This window comes from Hemiscyllium ocellatum, chromosome 3 (assembly GCF_020745735.1).
Source record: "Hemiscyllium ocellatum isolate sHemOce1 chromosome 3, sHemOce1.pat.X.cur, whole genome shotgun sequence".
NCBI lineage: Eukaryota > Metazoa > Chordata > Chondrichthyes > Orectolobiformes > Hemiscylliidae > Hemiscyllium > Hemiscyllium ocellatum.
In genome coordinates this window covers 67,874,826-67,892,992 of record NC_083403.1, presented here as the reverse complement: position 1 = coordinate 67,892,992, position 18,167 = coordinate 67,874,826, and the positions used below count along the sequence as shown (strand labels likewise).

General features: G+C 43.2%; 1 protein-coding gene across 1 annotated transcript in view; it reads right to left on the bottom strand.

Moving 5' to 3' along the window:
* The window catches only part of lama4 (laminin, alpha 4), a 184,879-nt gene that overhangs the window by 61,690 nt on the left and 105,022 nt on the right, over positions 1 to 18,167 (bottom strand). The window contains exons 21-24 of the mRNA XM_060850742.1: positions 16,281 to 16,457; positions 16,000 to 16,145; positions 13,906 to 14,068; positions 11,830 to 11,963 (exon numbers count right to left, since the gene is read on the bottom strand). Of these exons, the coding sequence (XP_060706725.1) occupies positions 11,830 to 11,963; positions 13,906 to 14,068; positions 16,000 to 16,145; positions 16,281 to 16,457 (620 nt within the window). The remainder of the gene's footprint in view (positions 1 to 11,829; positions 11,964 to 13,905; positions 14,069 to 15,999; positions 16,146 to 16,280; positions 16,458 to 18,167) is intronic.

Below are 18,167 nucleotides of genomic sequence, written 5' to 3'. Positions count from 1 at the left end.
CATTGGGATATTTCTTTGTTGTGAACCATAAACAATTGCCTGAAACATTTGTCATTATTCCTCAACTGTCTTTGCTTCTAAACTCCTTTTCCAGTCCACTCCAGCCAACTCTGCTCTCATTCATATGTGTAATTATTCTTATGTTAAGTTTAGCACAGTTGTTTCTAACCCAACCTTCTCTCCAACTGAATATAAATCCTGCCACGTAACCGTCAATGTTTTCTGAGGGATCTTTTTGTTCTGAGATCATTAATTAAACCTGCCTTACTGCACATTGCTAGATCCAAAATGGCGTGATCCCCTGGTTGGATCCACAACAATTGTTCTAAGAAACTGCCTCAAACACACACAAATATTTCTAAAATGTGACTACCTCTGACAACTGGATATTCTCAATGGGTATGAGCAGTAGCGGTCGGAGACTTGCTAGTTAAGAGCACAGAGGGGTTTCTGTGGCCATGTTTGAAACTCCAGGATGGTGTATTGCCTCCCTAGTGCCAGAGTCAAGAATGTCTCTCAGCAGGCTGTAAGTTTGCTCACTGAGCTGGCAGGTTTGTTCTCAGACATTTCATCATCATGCTAGGTAACATCATCAATGAGCCTCCAGTGAAGCGTTGATGTTCTGTCTCACTTTCTATTTATGTGTCTTGGCCTCTTAAAGATGGGTGATATCATTTCCAGTTCTTTGTCTCAGGGGTTGCTAAATGGGGTCCAAATCAACATATTTATTGATGGGATTCTGGTTTGAATGCCAACCTTCTAGAAATTCTCATGCATGTCTTTGTTTGGCCTGTCCTAGGATGGATGTGTTTTCCCAGTCGAAGTGGTGTCCTTCTTGTATGTAGTATGTAAGGATGCTAGTGATAGTCATGTCTTTTAGTGGCTAGTTGCTGTTCGTGTATCCTGGTAGCTAGTTTTCTGCCTGTCTATCCAATGTGGCTTTGTTCCAGTTCTTGCATGGTATTTTGTAAATTACATTTGTTGGTATAGGATCATTTAGGTTCATCAGTAGCTGTTTCAGTGTGTTGGTAGGTTTGTGGGATACAATAGTACCAAGGGGTTGGAGTAATCTGGTGGTCATCTCTGAGATATTTTTGATGTATAGTAATGTGGCTTGAGTTTCTGGGTGTGTTGTGTCTACTTGTTTGGGTTTGTTGTTTACAACACACTGTCTACCAACACACTGAAACAGCTACTGATGATGCTAAAGGACCCTAAACCAACAACCAACAAAACAAATGTCATTTACCATGCAAGGATTGTAAGATCGGACAGACAGGCAGAAAATTAGTCACCAGGATACACAAACACCAACTAGCCACCAAAAGACATGACCCACTATCACTAGTATCCTTACATACAGACAAAGAAGGACACCTATGTCCATCCTAGGTCAGGTTGAACAAAGACATGCACAGGAATTCCTAGAGGCCTGGCATACAAACCGGAACTCAATCAAGAAACACATCGATTTGGACCCCATTTACCAACTTCTGAGAAAAAGAATCAGAAGATATCACCCATCTTAACAGACCCAAGAAACATAAACAGAAAGTGGGACACATCACGAACGCTTCAACAGAGGCTCACTGATGATGTTATCTAGCATGGTGATGAAACGTCTGAGAACAAAGCTGCCAGCTCAGTGAGCAAACTTACAGCCTGAACCTCAATCTGAGCTACAAATCTTCTAAAAAATCACAAACATCTCCAAGCAGTTGAATGAAATTCTTAAGGGAAAGGATAAGCAGTCAGAGGTCATGATGAACACTGGGACCAATGACATAGGTAGGAAGAGGGGTGAGATGCTGCAGAGTGAGTACAAGGAATTAGGAAAGAGGGTAAACAGTAGGAACTTGAGGACAGCAATCTCTGGATTACTACCAGTGCCACTTGCTAGAAAAGCAAGGAATACAAAGATAGGAGAGATGAATAAGTGGCTAAGCAGCTGGTGTGGGGGCAGGGTTTCAGGGTCTTGGATCATTGGGACATTTTCTGGGGCAAATGGAATGGGTTGCACCTAAACTGCAAGGGAACCAATATTGCTGCACTTAGGCTTGCTATTGCTACTTGGAATGGTATAATCTCGAGTGGTGGGGGTTTGAATCACAGCAGCAGGCAAGTGGAGGGATTGAGGGGAAGGTGGATATTAAGACCATTATATCAGAAAGAAAGGGCAAATAGAGACAGGTAATTGAAAACTAATAGGCTGAAGTGTGTTTATTTCAATGCAAGGAGTATTATGGGTAAAGCAGATGAGCTTAGACCCTGTACCAGTACATGGGATTGTGATGTTGTGGCCATTACAGAGACTGGGGTGAGAGAGGGACAGGACTGTACGCTCAATGTTCCAGGGCTTTGTTGGTTTAGATGATAGAGAGGAAAGTAAAACAGGTGGAGGAGTTGCATTATTAATTAGGGAGAATGTTACATCTGCTCTCAAAGAGGACATGCTGGAGGGCTCATCCATTGAGGCAATATGTATAGAGCTCAAAACTAAAATGGGTGCAATCACTCTGATGGAATTATACTATAGGGTTCCCAACTACCATTGAGACATTGAAGAAAAAATATGCAGGGACATTATGGAAAGATGCAATGAAAAGAGTTGTCACTGTGGGTGACTTTACCTTCCCCAATATTGACTGAGACTCCCTTAGAGCAAGAGGGTTAGATGGAGCAAAATTTGTTAAGTGCATCCAGAAAGGTTTCTTGAAACAGTATTTGGATAGCCCAACTAGAGGGGGGCCATTCTGGACCTTGTATCAGATAATCAGCCTGGCCAGGTGACTGACCTATCAGCGAGAGAGCATTTTGGAAACAGTGATCATAACTCCTTAAGTTTTATGATAGCTTGAACAAGAATAAGTCAGGACCATGTGGGAAAATACTAAATTGGAAAAGGGAAAATTATGTCAGTATTAGGCAGGAGCTAGGGAGTGTTAATTGGGAGGAGTTGTTATCAGGCAGTCAACATTTGACATGTGGAAATTGTTTAAAGACTTGCTGATGGGAAATCAAGCCTGGCATTTTCCAGAAAGAAAGAAGGACAAGAATGGCAAGGGAAAGGACCCTTGGATAATGAGGGAGGTTGTGCATTTAGTCAAAACAACAAAAAGTAGCATATGTAAAGTTTAGGAAGCTAAAATCAGACAGGGCCTATGAGAAATATAAAGAAAAGGAGGAGTGTACTCAAGCAGAACAGCAAGAAGGGGCCATGAAATGACCTGGCGAGTAGGGTTAAAGACAATCTCAAAGCATTCTATAGATACATTAAAAATAAGCAGATAACTAGGGAAAAGGTAGGACCAGGAGTAAGTGAGGACTGCAGATGCTGGAAAGCAGAGTTGAAAAGTGTGCTACTGGAAAAGCACAGTAGGTCAGGCAACATCCAAGGAATTGGAGAATCGACATCCCAGGCATCAGCCCTTCATCAGGAAGGTGAGGGGTAAAGGGGCTGAGAGATAAATAGAAGGGTGGAGGTGGGGCTGGGGGCAAGGTTCCTGGGAAGGCAATAGGCAGATTGAGGTAGAGAGTGATGGTGATAGGTCAGAGTGGAGGGTGGAGTGGATAGGTGGGAAGGAAGATGGACAAGTAGGACAACTCAAGAGGGTGTTTCCGAGTTGGAGGGTTGGATCTGGGTTGAGGTGGGGGGCAGGGGGAGGGAGATGAGGAAACTATTGAAATCAACATGGATGCAATGTAGTTGGAGGGTCCCAAGCAAAAGATGTGGTGTTCTTCCTCCAGGGATCAGCTGGCTTAGATTTGGCAGTGGAGGCAGCCCAGGACTTGCATGTCCTTGGCAGAGTGGGAGGGGGGGTTGAAGAGGTCGGTCACAGGGTGGTGGGGCATTTGGTGCGTGTGTCCCACAGATGTTCCCTGCAAAATTTTGTAAGTAGGCGTCCTGTCTCCCCAATGCAGAGGAGACCACATCGCGAGCAACAGACTGTCAAGAATAAAGGAGGGAACTTGTGCTTGGAGACAGAGGATGTGGGTGGGATCCTAAATGAGTACTTTGTATGAGTATTCACCCGGGAAAAGGATATGGAGGAAAGTGAGATTTGTGTGGAGCATGCTAATATGCTGGAGCATTTTGTGATCAAAACAGAAGTGGTGTTGGATCTCTTGAAGAGCAATACAGTGGATACATCTCCAGGGCCCGATGGTATCTACCCCAGGTTACAGAGGCAAGAGAGGAAATATCTGGGAGCTTAATCAAGATCTTTGTATCCTTGCTAGTCACTGGAGTGGTCCCAGAGAACTGGCAAGTAGCTAATGTTGTTCCTTTTTTCAAGAAGGGAAATAGGGATAATCCAAGAAACTATAGACAGGTGAGTCTCACATCGGTGGTTGGGAAACTATTTGAGATAATTCTTAGGATTTATGCACATTTGGAAAAGCATGGCCTAATTAGGGACAGTCAGCATGGCTTTGTGTGGGGTAGGTTATATCTTACTAACTTGACTGAACTTTTTGAGGAGGTGATGAAGGTAATCAATGAGGGTGGAACAGTGGATGTTGTTTACATGGATTTTAGTAGGCTCATTCAGAAGATTAAGATGTTTGGGATCCATGGTGACCTGGTTGCATGGGTTCAGAATTGGCTTGCCCATAGAAGGCAGAAGGTAATGGTAGAATGGTGGTTTTCAGACTGGAGATCCATGACTAGTAGTGTTCTGCAGGGATCTGCACTGGGACCTCTGCTGTTTGTGATATACAGAAATAACTTGGATGAAAATGTAGATGGGTGGGTTAGTATGTTTGCAAATGATACAAAGATCGGTGGAGTTGTGGATAGTATAGAAGACTGCCAAAGGATATAGCAGGATATAAATCAGTTGCAGAAATGGGTGGAAAAATGGGAGATGAAGTTTAATCTGGGTAAATGTAAGGTGTTGCACTTTGGGAGATCAAATGTTAAGGAAAAGTATATGGTTAATGGCAGGATCCTGAACAACATTAATGTTCAGAAGGATCTTGGGGTTCAAGTCCACAGCTCCCTGAAACTGGCCACGCAAGTAGATAGGGTGGTAAAGAAGGTGCATGGCATGCATGTCTTTATTAGTCAGAGAATTGAGTACAAGAGTCAGGATGTTGTAGCTTTATAAGACTTTAGTCAGGCCACACTCAGAGTATCATGGCCAATTCTGGTCTCCCCATTACAGGAAGGATGTGGAGACTTTGGAAAGGATAGATAAGAGGCTTATTAGGATGCTGCCTGGATTAGAAGGTTTGAGCTACAAGGAGAGACTAGAAAAAACTCAGGCTGTTTTCTCTTGAGTAGCAGAGGCTGTGGGGAAACCTGAGAGAAGTTTGTAAAATCATGAGATGCACAGATAAGGTTGATAGTCAGAATCTTTCTCCCAGAGTTTGAAATGTCTAATACTAGGAGGCATGCATTTAAGGTGAGGGGGGTAAGTTAGGTCTTGAGGAGTGTTGCTGAACAAAGAGACCTTCGACTTCAGGTTCATAGTTCCTTGAAAGTGGAGTCGCAGGTAGATAGGGTAGTAAAGGAGTTTGGTATAGTTGTCTTTAATGGTCAGTGCATTGAGTGTAGGAATTGGGTGGTCATGTTTGGCTGTACAGGGCACTTTTGGAATATTGTGTCTCCCTGCTATAGGCAGGATGTTGTGAACCTTGAAAGGGCTCTGAAAATAATCTCAAGAATGATGCCAGGGTTGGAGGGTTTGAGTTAAAGGGAGAGACTGATTAGGCTGGGGCTCTTTTCCCTGGACCATCAGAGGTTGAGGGGTGATCTTATAGAGGTTTATAAAATCATGAGGGGCATGGATAAGGTAAATAGATAAGGTCTTTTCCCCAGGGTCTTTTCCAAAACGAGAGGGCATAGGTTTAAGGTGAGAGGGGCAAGGTTTAAAAGGGACCAAAGGGGCAACCTTTTCATGGAGAGGGTGGTGCATGTGTGGAATGGGCTGCCAGAGGAAGTGGTGGAGACTGGAACAAATACAAAATTTAAAAGGCATCTAGTGGGTATATGAATAGGAAGGGTTTGGAGGAATATGGGCCGGGTACTGGCAGGTGGGATGAGGTTTATTTAGAATATCTTGTCGGCATGGACAAGTTGGACCGAAAAGTCTGTTTCTGTGCTGTATAACTCGATGAGACATGAGGGCAGGTTTTTTACACAGAGTGTGACAGCAGTCTGGAACTCACTGCCACGGATAGTGTTGGAGACAGATACAATAAGGGCATTTAACCTACTTTTAGATTAGGAATGGAGTGATATGGACCAAGGGCAGGCAGAAGAGATTAGTTGAATTTGGCGTCATGTTCAGCACAATATCATGGGGCGAAGAGCCCATTCCTGTGCTGCACAGTTCTATATTCTACATGAAGATTAAAATTAACCATGATAAATGTACAGCCTTTTTTCACATGCCCTCATGATCTCATGATTCACTCTGTTCTATAATATAGTTGCTGTTAAGGAGCCAATAGTTTACATCCACCAGTATCTTTCTCCCCTTTTCTCTTATCTCTCCCTACCTGGTTGCTACATATTCTAATGTAAGATTTCTTGCTTTTGAACTTTTCCTCCCCTATACCAACAGAGTTACCTCACCAAACTTCCCTCTTGCTCATCCTTGCGAAAAATCACATAAACCTGAATGTTTATTTCCCAACTATGACCACCTTGTAACCATAACTGCTGTAAGGTAAAACCAATTAACCTTCATATGTGCTGTTAATTTATTACTTTTATTCCAAATACTACAAAGTATACGTCTTCAATTCTAGATTTGATTAAAATAGACCCTGGCTCCACATGTACACCTAAATTATCAATGTGTCTGCCAATTAATAGTAGGGAGTGTGCTCACAATTTTTAAGACTAGTTTTCAAAGCTGAAGGGCTAATGGTGGGGGGGTCACAAGCACTGACACAACAGCAGCCCCAGAAGCCAAGGTGAGAGCTGTTGATGGAAGAAAGAGAAACAACCTTAATAAAGGGCAACCACTGAATAAGAGACCAGTTCATCATTTAAATCTCAAATGGTCACAATTGCTTGCCTTTGATTGTGGAGGAGCAAAACTGCTTTGGGACAGCCAATTGCCCAAGTTGTAATGTGACCAAGCCAGGTATGGATGGGAAGGGTCCTCTGTGGGACTACTCATGGGCCCCACCTTTCTAGTTGTGCTGCTACATCTATTGATCTATGTCTTTTTTTTAACAAATTCAGTCATGAGACGTGCGTGTCGCTGACCCGCCCAACATTTATTGCCTGCCTCTAGAGGTTTTGATATGATGTTTTGGCCTGATGTACATAACCCGTATGCAAATTGGAAACCTTTGTTTGCAAGGGAAAAATGGCCTCAATTGGCTACCTGTGGGTGAGTAGCAATTCTGACCCTGAGAAAGGTGGACACCGGATCTCTAAAAAATGAGGTGGGGACGTAGTAATAGGGAACAAAGAAATGGCAGAAGCATTGCAATGGTATTCGAGATCAGTCTTCAGAGTGGAAGCACCAGTCGCACACCAGAACTTCAGGAGAATCGGGGTAGGGGTGAGTGTAGTGGCCAACATTAAGGTGCAAGTGCTGGGGAAGCTGAACGGTGAAGGTGAATTTGAAGGTAGATAAATCACCCAATCAGATGTCCTCCACGCTGGAGTTCTGAAGGAGATAAATGACCAGACTGTGGAGGCATTAGTGGTGATCTTTCAGGAATCACTGGAGTCTGGCAGCATTCCAGAGAACTGGAAAATGGCTTATGTATTCCCCCCCTCCCCCATTTAAGCAGGGAGTGAGGTGGAAGATGAGAAATTATAGACCGGACCTCAGTTATTGCAAAATTTTAAGAGTCCATTGTTCAGGATGAGATTGCAGCATACGTGGAAATGCATGATAAAATAGGGCTCAGTCAGCTTGGCTTCATCATTGGCTTCATCATTGATAAATCTACAAGAATTCTTTGAGGAGATTCCGAGTAAGTTAGACAATGGAGAGCCAATGGACATGATCTATTTGGTTTTCCAGAAGGCCTTCAACAAGATACTGCACAGGAGTTGCTAAATAAGATAAGAGCCCATGGTGTTAGGGACAAGATACTGGCATAGATAGAGGATTGGCTGACTGGAAGAAGTGGAGATAAAGTGTTCTTTTTCAGACTAGCAGCTGGTGACTAGTAGAGTTTCTCAGGGATCTGTTTTAGGACCACAACTATTCACATTATACACTGATGTTCTGAATGAAGTAACAGGACATTGTTGCAGATGACACAAAGATAGGTGTAGAGACTGGTACTGTCACGGAAGCAGGAAGGCTGCAGAAGGACTTGGATAAGCTAGGAGAACGGGTAAAGAAATGGCAGACGGAATACAAAGTGTGAGGTGTTGCACTTTGATAGGAAGAAAAGAGGTATAGATTATTCTCTAAATGGGGAAAAGCATCAGAAATCTGAAACACAAAGGGTCGTATTTCAGGATTCTTTTAAGGTTGCCAAGCATGCTTAGCTGAAAATGTGTTGCTGGTTAAAGCACAGCAGGTCAGGCAGCATCCAAGGAACAGGAAATTCAACGTTTCGGGCCAGAGCCCTTCATCAGGAATCATTCCTGATGAAGGGCTCTGGCCCGAAATGTCGAATTTCCTGTTCCTTGGATGCTGCCTGACCTGCTGTGCTTTAACCAGCAACACATTTTCAGCTCTGATCGCCAGCATCTGCAGACCTCACTTTTTACTCGAAGCATGTTTAGCTGGCAGTTAGGAAGGCAAATGCAATATTGGTACTTGTTTCAAGAGAGCTGGAGTACAAGAGCAGAGATGTACTGCTGAGGATGTAGAAGGCTCTGGTTAGACTGTATTTGGAATACTGTGAATGGTTTTAGGCTCTGTATCTAAGGAAGGATGTTCTGCCAGAGGACATTTCCAAGAATGACCAGTGGGAATGAAAGGATTGTCATGTGAGGAGTGGTTGAGACCTGTGGGTCTGTACTCAATGAAGTTTAGAAGAACGATGGGGATTGTAGTGAAAGTTAGAGAATAATGAGTGCCCTGGATCACGTGGACATGGAGAAGATGCTTCCGCCAGTTGGGGAGACTGGGATCGAAGGGCACAGCCTCAGAGTGAAGAAATGACCCTTTAGAACTGAGATAGGGAGGAATTTGTTCAGCCAGATGGTGATGAGTCTGTGGAACTCCTTGCCACAAAAGGCTGTAGAGGTCAAGTCATTGAGTGTCTTTAAGACAGAGATAACTAAGTTCTTGATCAGTAAAGCAAACAAGATCTATGGGAAGAGGACAAGAGAATGACGTTGAGACACATATTAACCATGATTGAATGGTGGAGCAGACTCGATGGGCTGAATGAGTCAAGATTAGAGTGGCCCTGGAAAAGCACAGCAGTTCAAGCAGCATCCGAGGAGCAGGAAAATCGACATTTCGGGCAGGTGGAGAGATAAATGGGAGGAGGGTGGGACAGAAGAGAAGGTAGCTAAGATTGCAATAGGTGAATGGAGCTGGGGGATGAAGGTGATAGGTCAAAGAGGAGGGTGGAGGGGATAGGTAGGAAGGAAGATTGGCAGGTAGGACAGGTCATGAGGATGGTCCTGAGCTGGCAGGTTGAAACTAGGGTAAGGTGGGGGGAGGGGAAATGAGGAAACTGGTGAAGTCCACATTGATGCCCTGGGGTTGAAGTATTCTGAGGCAGAAGATGAGGCGTTCTTCCTCCAGGCGTCAGGCACTGAGGGAGTGGCAATGGAGAAGGCCCAGGACCTGCAAGTCCTCGGTAGAGTGGGAGGGGGAGTTGAAATGTTCGGCCATGGGGCAATGGGGTTGATTGCTGCAGGTGTCCCAAAGATGTTCCCTAAAGCATTCTGCAAGAAGGCATCCAGTCTCCCCAATGTAAAGGAGACTGCATCGGGAGCAATGGATACAATAAATTATATTTGTGGAAATGCAGGTGAAACTCTGATGGATGTGGAAGGCTCCTTTGGGACCTTGGATGGAGGTGAGGGAGGAAGTGTGGATGCAGGTTTTGCAATTCCTTCGGTGACAGGAGAAAGTGCCAGGAGGGGCGGGTGAGTTGGTGGGGGGCGTGGACCTGACCAGGTATTACATAAGGAATTGTCTTTGCTGAAAGCAGATAGGGATGGTGAGGTAAATATATCCCTGGTAGTAGGGTCCATTTGTAAGTGGTGGAAATGTCGGCAGATGATGCGGTTTATGCGGAGGGTGGTGGGGTGGAAGGTGAGGACCAGGGAGTTCTGTTCTTGTTATAGTTGGAGGAGTGAAGTTTCACACACATTCCACACCGACATTAAATTCACCTGGACCATCTCTGACACCTCCCTCCCCTTCCTGGACCTCTCCCTCTCCATTAACGACGACTGACTCAACATGACATTTTTTACAAACCTACCAACTCCCACAGCTACCTGGATTACACCTCTTCCCAGCCTACCTCCTGCAAAAATGCCATCCCGTATTCCCAATTCCTCTGCCTCCACCGTATCTGCTCCCAGGAGGACCAGTTCCACCACAGAACACACCAGATGGCCTCCTTCTTTAAAGACCGTAATTTCCCCTCCCACCTGGTTAAAGATGCCCTCCAACACAATTCATTCACGTCCTGCACCTCCACCCTCAAACCCCACCCCCCAACAACAGGGACAGAACCCCCCTGGTCCTCAACTTACACCCCACCAATCTCCGCATAAACTGCATCATCTGCCGACATTTCTGCCACCTACAAATGGACCCCACCACCTGGGATATATTTCCCTCCCCACCCCTTTTTGCTTTCCGCAAAGACCGTTCCCTCTGTGACTACCTGGTCAGGTCCATGCCCCTCCCAACAACCCACCCTCCTGCCTGGCACCTTCCCCTGCCACTGCAGGAATTGCAAAACCTGCATCCAGACCTCCTCCCTCACCTCCATCCAAGGCCCCAAAGGAGCCTTCCACATCCATCAAAGTTTCACCTGCATTTCCACAAATATAATTTATTGTATCCATTGCTCCCGATGTGGTTTCCTCTACATTGGCGAGACTGGACACCTTGTTGCAGAGCGCTTTAGGGAATATCTCTGGGACACCCGCACCAATCAACCCCACTGCCCCGTGGCCAAACATTTCAACTCCCCCTCCCACTCTGCCAAGGACATGCAGGTCCTGGACCTCCTCCACCACCACACCGTCACCGCCCGATGCCTGGAGGAAGAACGCCTCATCTTCTGCCTCAGAACACCTCAACCCCAGGGCATCAACATGGGCTTCACCAGTTTCTTCATTTCCCCTCCCCCCACCTTACTCCAGTTCCAACCTGCCAGCTCAGCACCATCCTCATGACCTGTCCTACCTGCCAATCTTCCTTACCCTCCACTCCCCCCATCGCTCTACTCTCCTCTCTGACCTATCTCCTTCATCTCCCAGCTCCATCCACGTACTGCACTCTTAGCAACCTTCTCTCCAGCCCCGCCCTCCTCCCATTTATCTCTCCACCCCAGAGGCTCCGTGCCTCATTCCTGATGAAGGGCTCCTTCCTGAAACATCAATTTTCCTGCTCCTCGGATGCTGCCTGACCTGCTCTGCTTTTCCTGCACTTCTCTAATCTTGACTCTGATCTCCAGCATGTACAGTCCTCACTTTCACCTCTATGGGCTGAATGGCCTAACTCTGGTCCTATGTCTTATGGTCTTATTTATCTCTTCAAAAATAGATGATGACATGAACTGGACAATTGCCAATGGTGAGAAACTGCGGGTCTAGCAGACTCTGATCTCAATCCTAAGGCCAACTGAAGATGTTACCTCTGGTATTACAAAAATGAAAACATTATACTTTGCCGAAGTGTACATAAGTAATGATCAGTTCACCTTGTACAGGGTCGCTCAGCTGTTGTGTTCAGGTTGTATGTCCGTTTGAAGTTGTAGAGGCTTATTATGTCATCATTAAGTGTTGCCAGTTCTATACAGCCAACGAAGCCTGGAAAGTTTAAGCTGGCAGGGAGCTATGACAAAGAAGAGAGGAAAATGCTTCTGTTCAGATGAATCCATTAATTTGCAATACAAAGCCATAACCTTATGAAAGGATGGGTGCAGAAAGTGAGTTTTATAAAATATTATGTTGTCAACCTCTTGCTGTAACCTTTACCAGAACATAATGTTTTCTTCTGTCAAGAGGAATATTCTGACAGTTTAACAAGAAGGACAGTGCATGACTCAGTACAAATAACTTACATAATTTTATAGGATAACATTAGACTAACAGCTCCATAAAAAGATTTTGTGCTTGCTTTTTTCTATAATCTTATTGAATATTTATTGTGCTTATTAGACTCCATTTTTCTTTCTGGCCTCATTTCTGAAGGCTGGGCCATAGACTTCCATTGGATTGGTTGGTGAACAGCAAACATATATCAGCAGAGAATGGGGTGTAGACCCTTCAGCCAATCATGTCTGTGCCAACCACGATGTCATTCTAAACTAATTCTAACTGCCTGTACATGGTCTGATTCCTTTTATTTCCTGCCTGTTCATGTGTCTGTCTGGATGTGCCTTAAACATCACTATTGTAAATGCTTCTACCACTTTCCCTAGCGGTACGGTTCAGGCACCTACCACTCTTTGTTCAAAACATTTCTTTGCATATCTCCTTTTAGCTTCTTCCTTCTCACTTTAAACTGTACCAGCTTTCAGTGAGATGCTCTTCGGAGGGTTAATGTGGACTTGGTAGGCTGAATGGCCTGCTTCCACACTGTAGGGATTCTATGATTCTTCTATATTACCGCTGCAATAAGACTTGCTAAATTGTTGCTTATTGACAAAGCATTGGAGTGGTTTATTTTGTGCAAGGTGGCTGACTAGGAGACTTTCCATTCTTCGTTCCTGCCCTCAGGCATTTTAGAAGAATTTAGAGGCTGGTAACCATCTTCGCTGACCACATTGAAAATGAACCTTACAGGGGCAACACATCCTTCTGTGAGATTCAACCCTAAACTCGGCCTCACTTTGGAGAAAATAACTTAGTATTTAAATTTCATTCACTCCTGGAGAAAATCGTAAATCTATATTTAAAAAGTAATTTCATTTGACTTGGAGCTGATGTCAGTTTCTTGAACTTAACGAGCTTATGACAGCACCAATATATGAGCTATTTAACTATGTTGAATAAATAGTAAATTGAAAAAAACTATTTACTATGCCTATGGGAATTAAGTGCAAGACTACTAAATAAACTCTTAACACTCCCAAATATTACACAGAATAGATATTATGAACCAAGAGAAAAAATAGTGAAGCACAGGAGGAGATAGGCGCATTGATCATGTACTGTCATCTAACCAGACCATCTGAGCAATATTGATGTCTGAAAGCACACATTGTAGTGACAGTACATCATTAATTTTCAGTCAATCAAAAAGTACCACATTTGCAATAATGCAATCCAGTTGAAGAAATTGGAAGAATTCCCTGGAAAGAGGCTTGAGAACAAAGGACAAATAACTCAAGAGCATTGGGAAAAATCAGAAGACTAAAATAATTACTTTTGAGTTCTACTGGTTTGACTGGTGTAACAAAAGATGTTACAGCAATTAGAGACTATTACTGTCTTGGACACACTTTGACGAAGTTCGCCAAGTTTACCAAAATTTAAAATACAGGTGACTGCCGTATCCGTGGGTCTGTTTACTGCGGTTTCAGTTACCTGTGGTTTACTGCAGCCCGATCATATTACATGGAACTTTCCAGAACCAGCGACCAGAGGACTGCCGGGGAGGTATAATCCCATTTTTAAAATGGGTTTGCTACTATTCACAGTTTCAGGCTTCAGCATTAAATGCTCGAACATATCCCTAATGGGTAGTGGGAGACTACTGTATTAACATCTTTAAAAGGAAAATATATTGCAAGTTTAAAGTGCTGTCTGAGAATTGACTCAGTTTAGCGTACCTGGAAATCTGGAGGTACACCTCCCAAATAGAAAACCATGTTATCAGCTTCCAGATCTAGTAGAGAATCATTGCCTTCACTTGCTCCTTTCTGGATAAATTTTTGCTCTTCTGTGCTACCTGGGCTAGGTACAGTTAGTTGTATTTTTCCATGCCTTCCAACTCTACCAGAAAGGAAATGAACATGATGAAAATCATATTGATAATATCCTGCTTTGCTTTTGTTAACTTCTGAAATATTTGTCAGTTAAAAATAAATCACTAACAGTTGTTGTCAACCACTGAATGTGATCTACAATACTGAAAAGTGCTCTTTAGCCCAATGAGACTTTGCCAGCCAATACTGGCAGTTAACTATTCTAATCCCATTTTCCATGCTCCACAGCCTTCTTAAATGTTATGGGGTTTTCTGTCTTTACCACTTTTAAATGCAGTAAGTTCTAAATTCCCACCATTCAGTGAAAATACACTTCTTCACAACCCTCTATATCTTGCTGCTCCTTCTGATTGGTGAAGCCATGGTTAATGCTCATTTGACACTTCACTCAAGTTTACTTTTAATTGAATCTAACTTTCCAATTTGTTTTACTCTTGATGTTAGGTTAGGCTAGTTTGAAATTCGCCAAATGGTATTGTTTTTAGAAGAAATGTTCTCAAGATTTAGGCATTCTTGGCAAAAACTACATTTCATTGCCCATATGTAATTGTTCCTGGGAAGATGAGACTCTTCTACGCTTTCATATGGGTGCATATTTGAAAAAAGCAGGGGAGTTCTCTCAGTGTCTTGGCCAGAATTCATCCCTCAAACAATACCACTAAACTGGATTAGACATTAGCAGGTTCCGATTGGACCCTTCTGTGTGTGAGTTGTCTGCCATATTTATTATTCTGCAGCGAACACACTTGAAACTAACGTACCTTACTGGCTTTGAAGTTTCTTTGGTCATTCCAAGGTTACAAAAGATTCAGTATAAATGCATTTTCTTTGATGAGACTTAAATGCTCCTATAATGTTGTAAAGTAAGGATTGCAGAATGTTCATTCACAAATGAAAATGGCACAGTAATATATGCTCAAGTCAGATCAGGGTGTGATTGCTCGAGGAACTTGGAACAGATATTGTTCACATGTGTCTACTGCCATTCTGCAAAAGGTCACCTGCAACAGGATTAGGGTCTGGGAGATATTGCTCCAGAAAACTTTACAAGTTACTGCAGCGTAGTGGGCATTTAGGCCAGTGATGCAAAGGTATATTTTCATTTTTCCTGCCCAGTGGTAACCTATCAGTGTGAAATCAACTGCTCATATTAGAACATTCCTGATTTTTCTAAGAGTCAAAATTAACTTTCTACTGCATTTGAATAAAAACAAGCTGGATCTTTATTGGTATCACTCTGTATTGTCTTAATACTATGTGAGCAATGATGATTGAACATTTATCATTGGAGCTAAGTATTTTATTGATTGGGGAATTGTGACAATTTGTAAACATTTGTTAAATTTTTCCTGTGATGGGGGAGTCCCTGTTTGCTCCACTAAGTTTCTTCAATACAATGTATACGTTGATTTTCTACATTCCAAATGCAGTTCACCCTCTTCTTGCCACTTTTAAACTGGTCTCATTGTGATTACTCCTCCTACTCCCACAAAAATCTGTGAAGGTGAACTCCGAAAGACTCCTTAAGCATTTTAATTTGCTCAATTTGCTGTGGGGGAGTTGACTAGCTTGTCCTCCCATTGATCATCTCTTACCCTCATGAAATGGACTGGAAGCAGAGACAACAGATTGACACACAAGCTATCACTCTATTCTTTTTTGGTTACCAAAGCTCATTTCTGACCCTTCAAGCCATAAATATTCTGCCTACACATGTTTCAACCCTGAGCTCAAAAATTGCACTACCCATCCCGGCTTGTTTCAGTTTCTGACAAAGGAATATCTGAATAAGGCATGAACTGAACAGAAAAACCAGAAAACAAAATGTTCACCATTGCTGAGATTCATGTGACAGTTAATACCAGTAAGTTATTACACATTTTGAATTATTTTCATGAAAACTTACTTTGACCATAACAGAGATCAGAAGGGAGTTACCTTTCTACTTTGATTAAATTGAAGTAGTTTGGCCAGGTGCTAACTGGCTTTGAGTTCAAAGGAATCTCAACATCTCCATTTCCAAGATTGTGGACATAAACTAAGTTGTCATTTTTAATACACAAACCAATGTAATCTTGTCTTCCCTGGAACACAGCAAGAAATAAATTTGCAAACATGAAACTTAATCCAGTCTATTCTGCAGAATTTTGAATGCATTAAAATTCCTTGTGTACAATACCATTCTTTGGACTGTTACAATAAGACCAACATGCTCTTACATTTTTGTTTCCAAGGTACATGATGAATCTGTCTTTGTTGGCATCCTGAGCTTGTTCACTTAATGAAGGAACTCGCATGAACAAACTCAATGAAGTAAAAGACTTGAGCTCTTCCAAGTTTGCTTTTGGATGAAGTTCCACTGCAGACTGGCCATCAAATTTCATGGAAACTTGAACCTGAAGTAAACCAAGGGAAATCATTTGCTTCTTAAACTGATACTGTCAGTCAATTTGTACACCCATGAATTATAATTAAATAACAGGTAAACAGCGGACATGGTTTGCCCCTCTTTGGAAGTGGTGAGAGAGATGGTGAGAAGGGGATATAATTGAGTGAGTTTCTTTTGGTGAAAAGGTCATCCCTTCTTACCACATCAAAATTAAGTTTTGAGCGGAAAGGTCCACAGGCATTCATCCCAACTTGCCACCAATTAAGGCCCTTAGCTAAACAATAAATAGGCACTTTCCATCTTCCATGATCACCAAACTCTCTCGTGGGTGCCAAGGGTTGGCACAAGCAGACCTGCTTGTTGGCTTGGGGATGAAAGTGTATAGGAGAAAGTGAGGACTGCAGATGCTGGAGATCAGAGCTTAAAAATGTGTTGCTGGAAAAGCGCAGCAGGTCAGGCAGCATCAAAGGAACAGGAGAATCGATGTTTCGGGCATAAGCCCTTCTTCAGGAATGAGGAGGGTGTGCCAAGCAGGCTAAGATAAAAGGTAGGGAGGAGGGACTTGGGGGAGGGCCATTGGGAATACGATAGGTGGAAGGAGGTTAAGGTGAGGGTGATAGGCCGGAGAGGGAGTGGGGGTGGAGAGGTCGGGAAGAAGATTGCAGGTTAGGAAGGTGGTGCTGAGTTCGAGGGTTGGGACTGAGAAAAGGAGGGGGGAGGGGAAATGAGAAAGCTGGCGAAATCTGCATTCATGAAAGTGCATTACAACTTGGGGGCAATCTGAGACATGGATGGACAGGAAAGAGGTGGATTCTGAAACTCAAACCCCCTCTCCCTGCAGCACCTCACGAAAATAATATAAAAAGTACTTAACTCATCGTTGAATCACCAAAGTTTAGGCCACAATTACAGACTTTGGGACTAAGAAGCTGCCAGCCTCTGACTCATCAGGGATGACAGTTTCAAGGTCTGTGATTTGAATAGAAACTCACCCACTTTTCACCTGTCAGCTCCTAATGAGATTATTGGAGGATGATTGGATGAGTTTTCTCAGCAGGGTTTGTGTTTTTTCAGTTAACACCATACATACTTGCCTCTATACTTTAAACAAAAAATGAAAAACTCTGCCTTTTGCCTGTGCAAAAAAGAGGAAATCTCTAGTGGTTGATTTGTAATCATACTGGGAGCCAAATCTGAAGCCAAATCTTAGCCTTAACAGTTGCTCCACGTTAGTATAAGGCAGTGATGGGCGACAGAAGCTGATAAAACAAGACAGCTTTAGTGAAGCCTATCACTGAGGATTATTGATGTTATTCAAAGCATTCAACTTCACTAAATTAAAGGAAAAGGCTGAGAGAATAGCAGAAATTCAGTTAAATAATATGCAGCATGTTTAGTATAAATAATTATATTCAGTTGGTTGTTGTGGTTCTGTTCACTGAGCTGGGAATTTGTGTTGCAGACGTTTCATCCCCTGTCTAGGTGACATCCTCAGTGCTTGGGAGTCTCCTGTGAAGCGCTTCTGTGTTGTTTCCTGCGGCATTTATAGTGGTTTGTCTCTGCCGCTTCCGGTTGTCCGTTCCAGCTGTCCGCTGCAGTGGCCGGGATATTGGGTCCAGGTCGATGTGTTTGTTGATAGAATCTGTAGATGAGTGCCATGCCTCTAGGATTTCCCTGGCTGTTCTCTGTTTAGCTGGTCCTTAGTAGCCACACATGC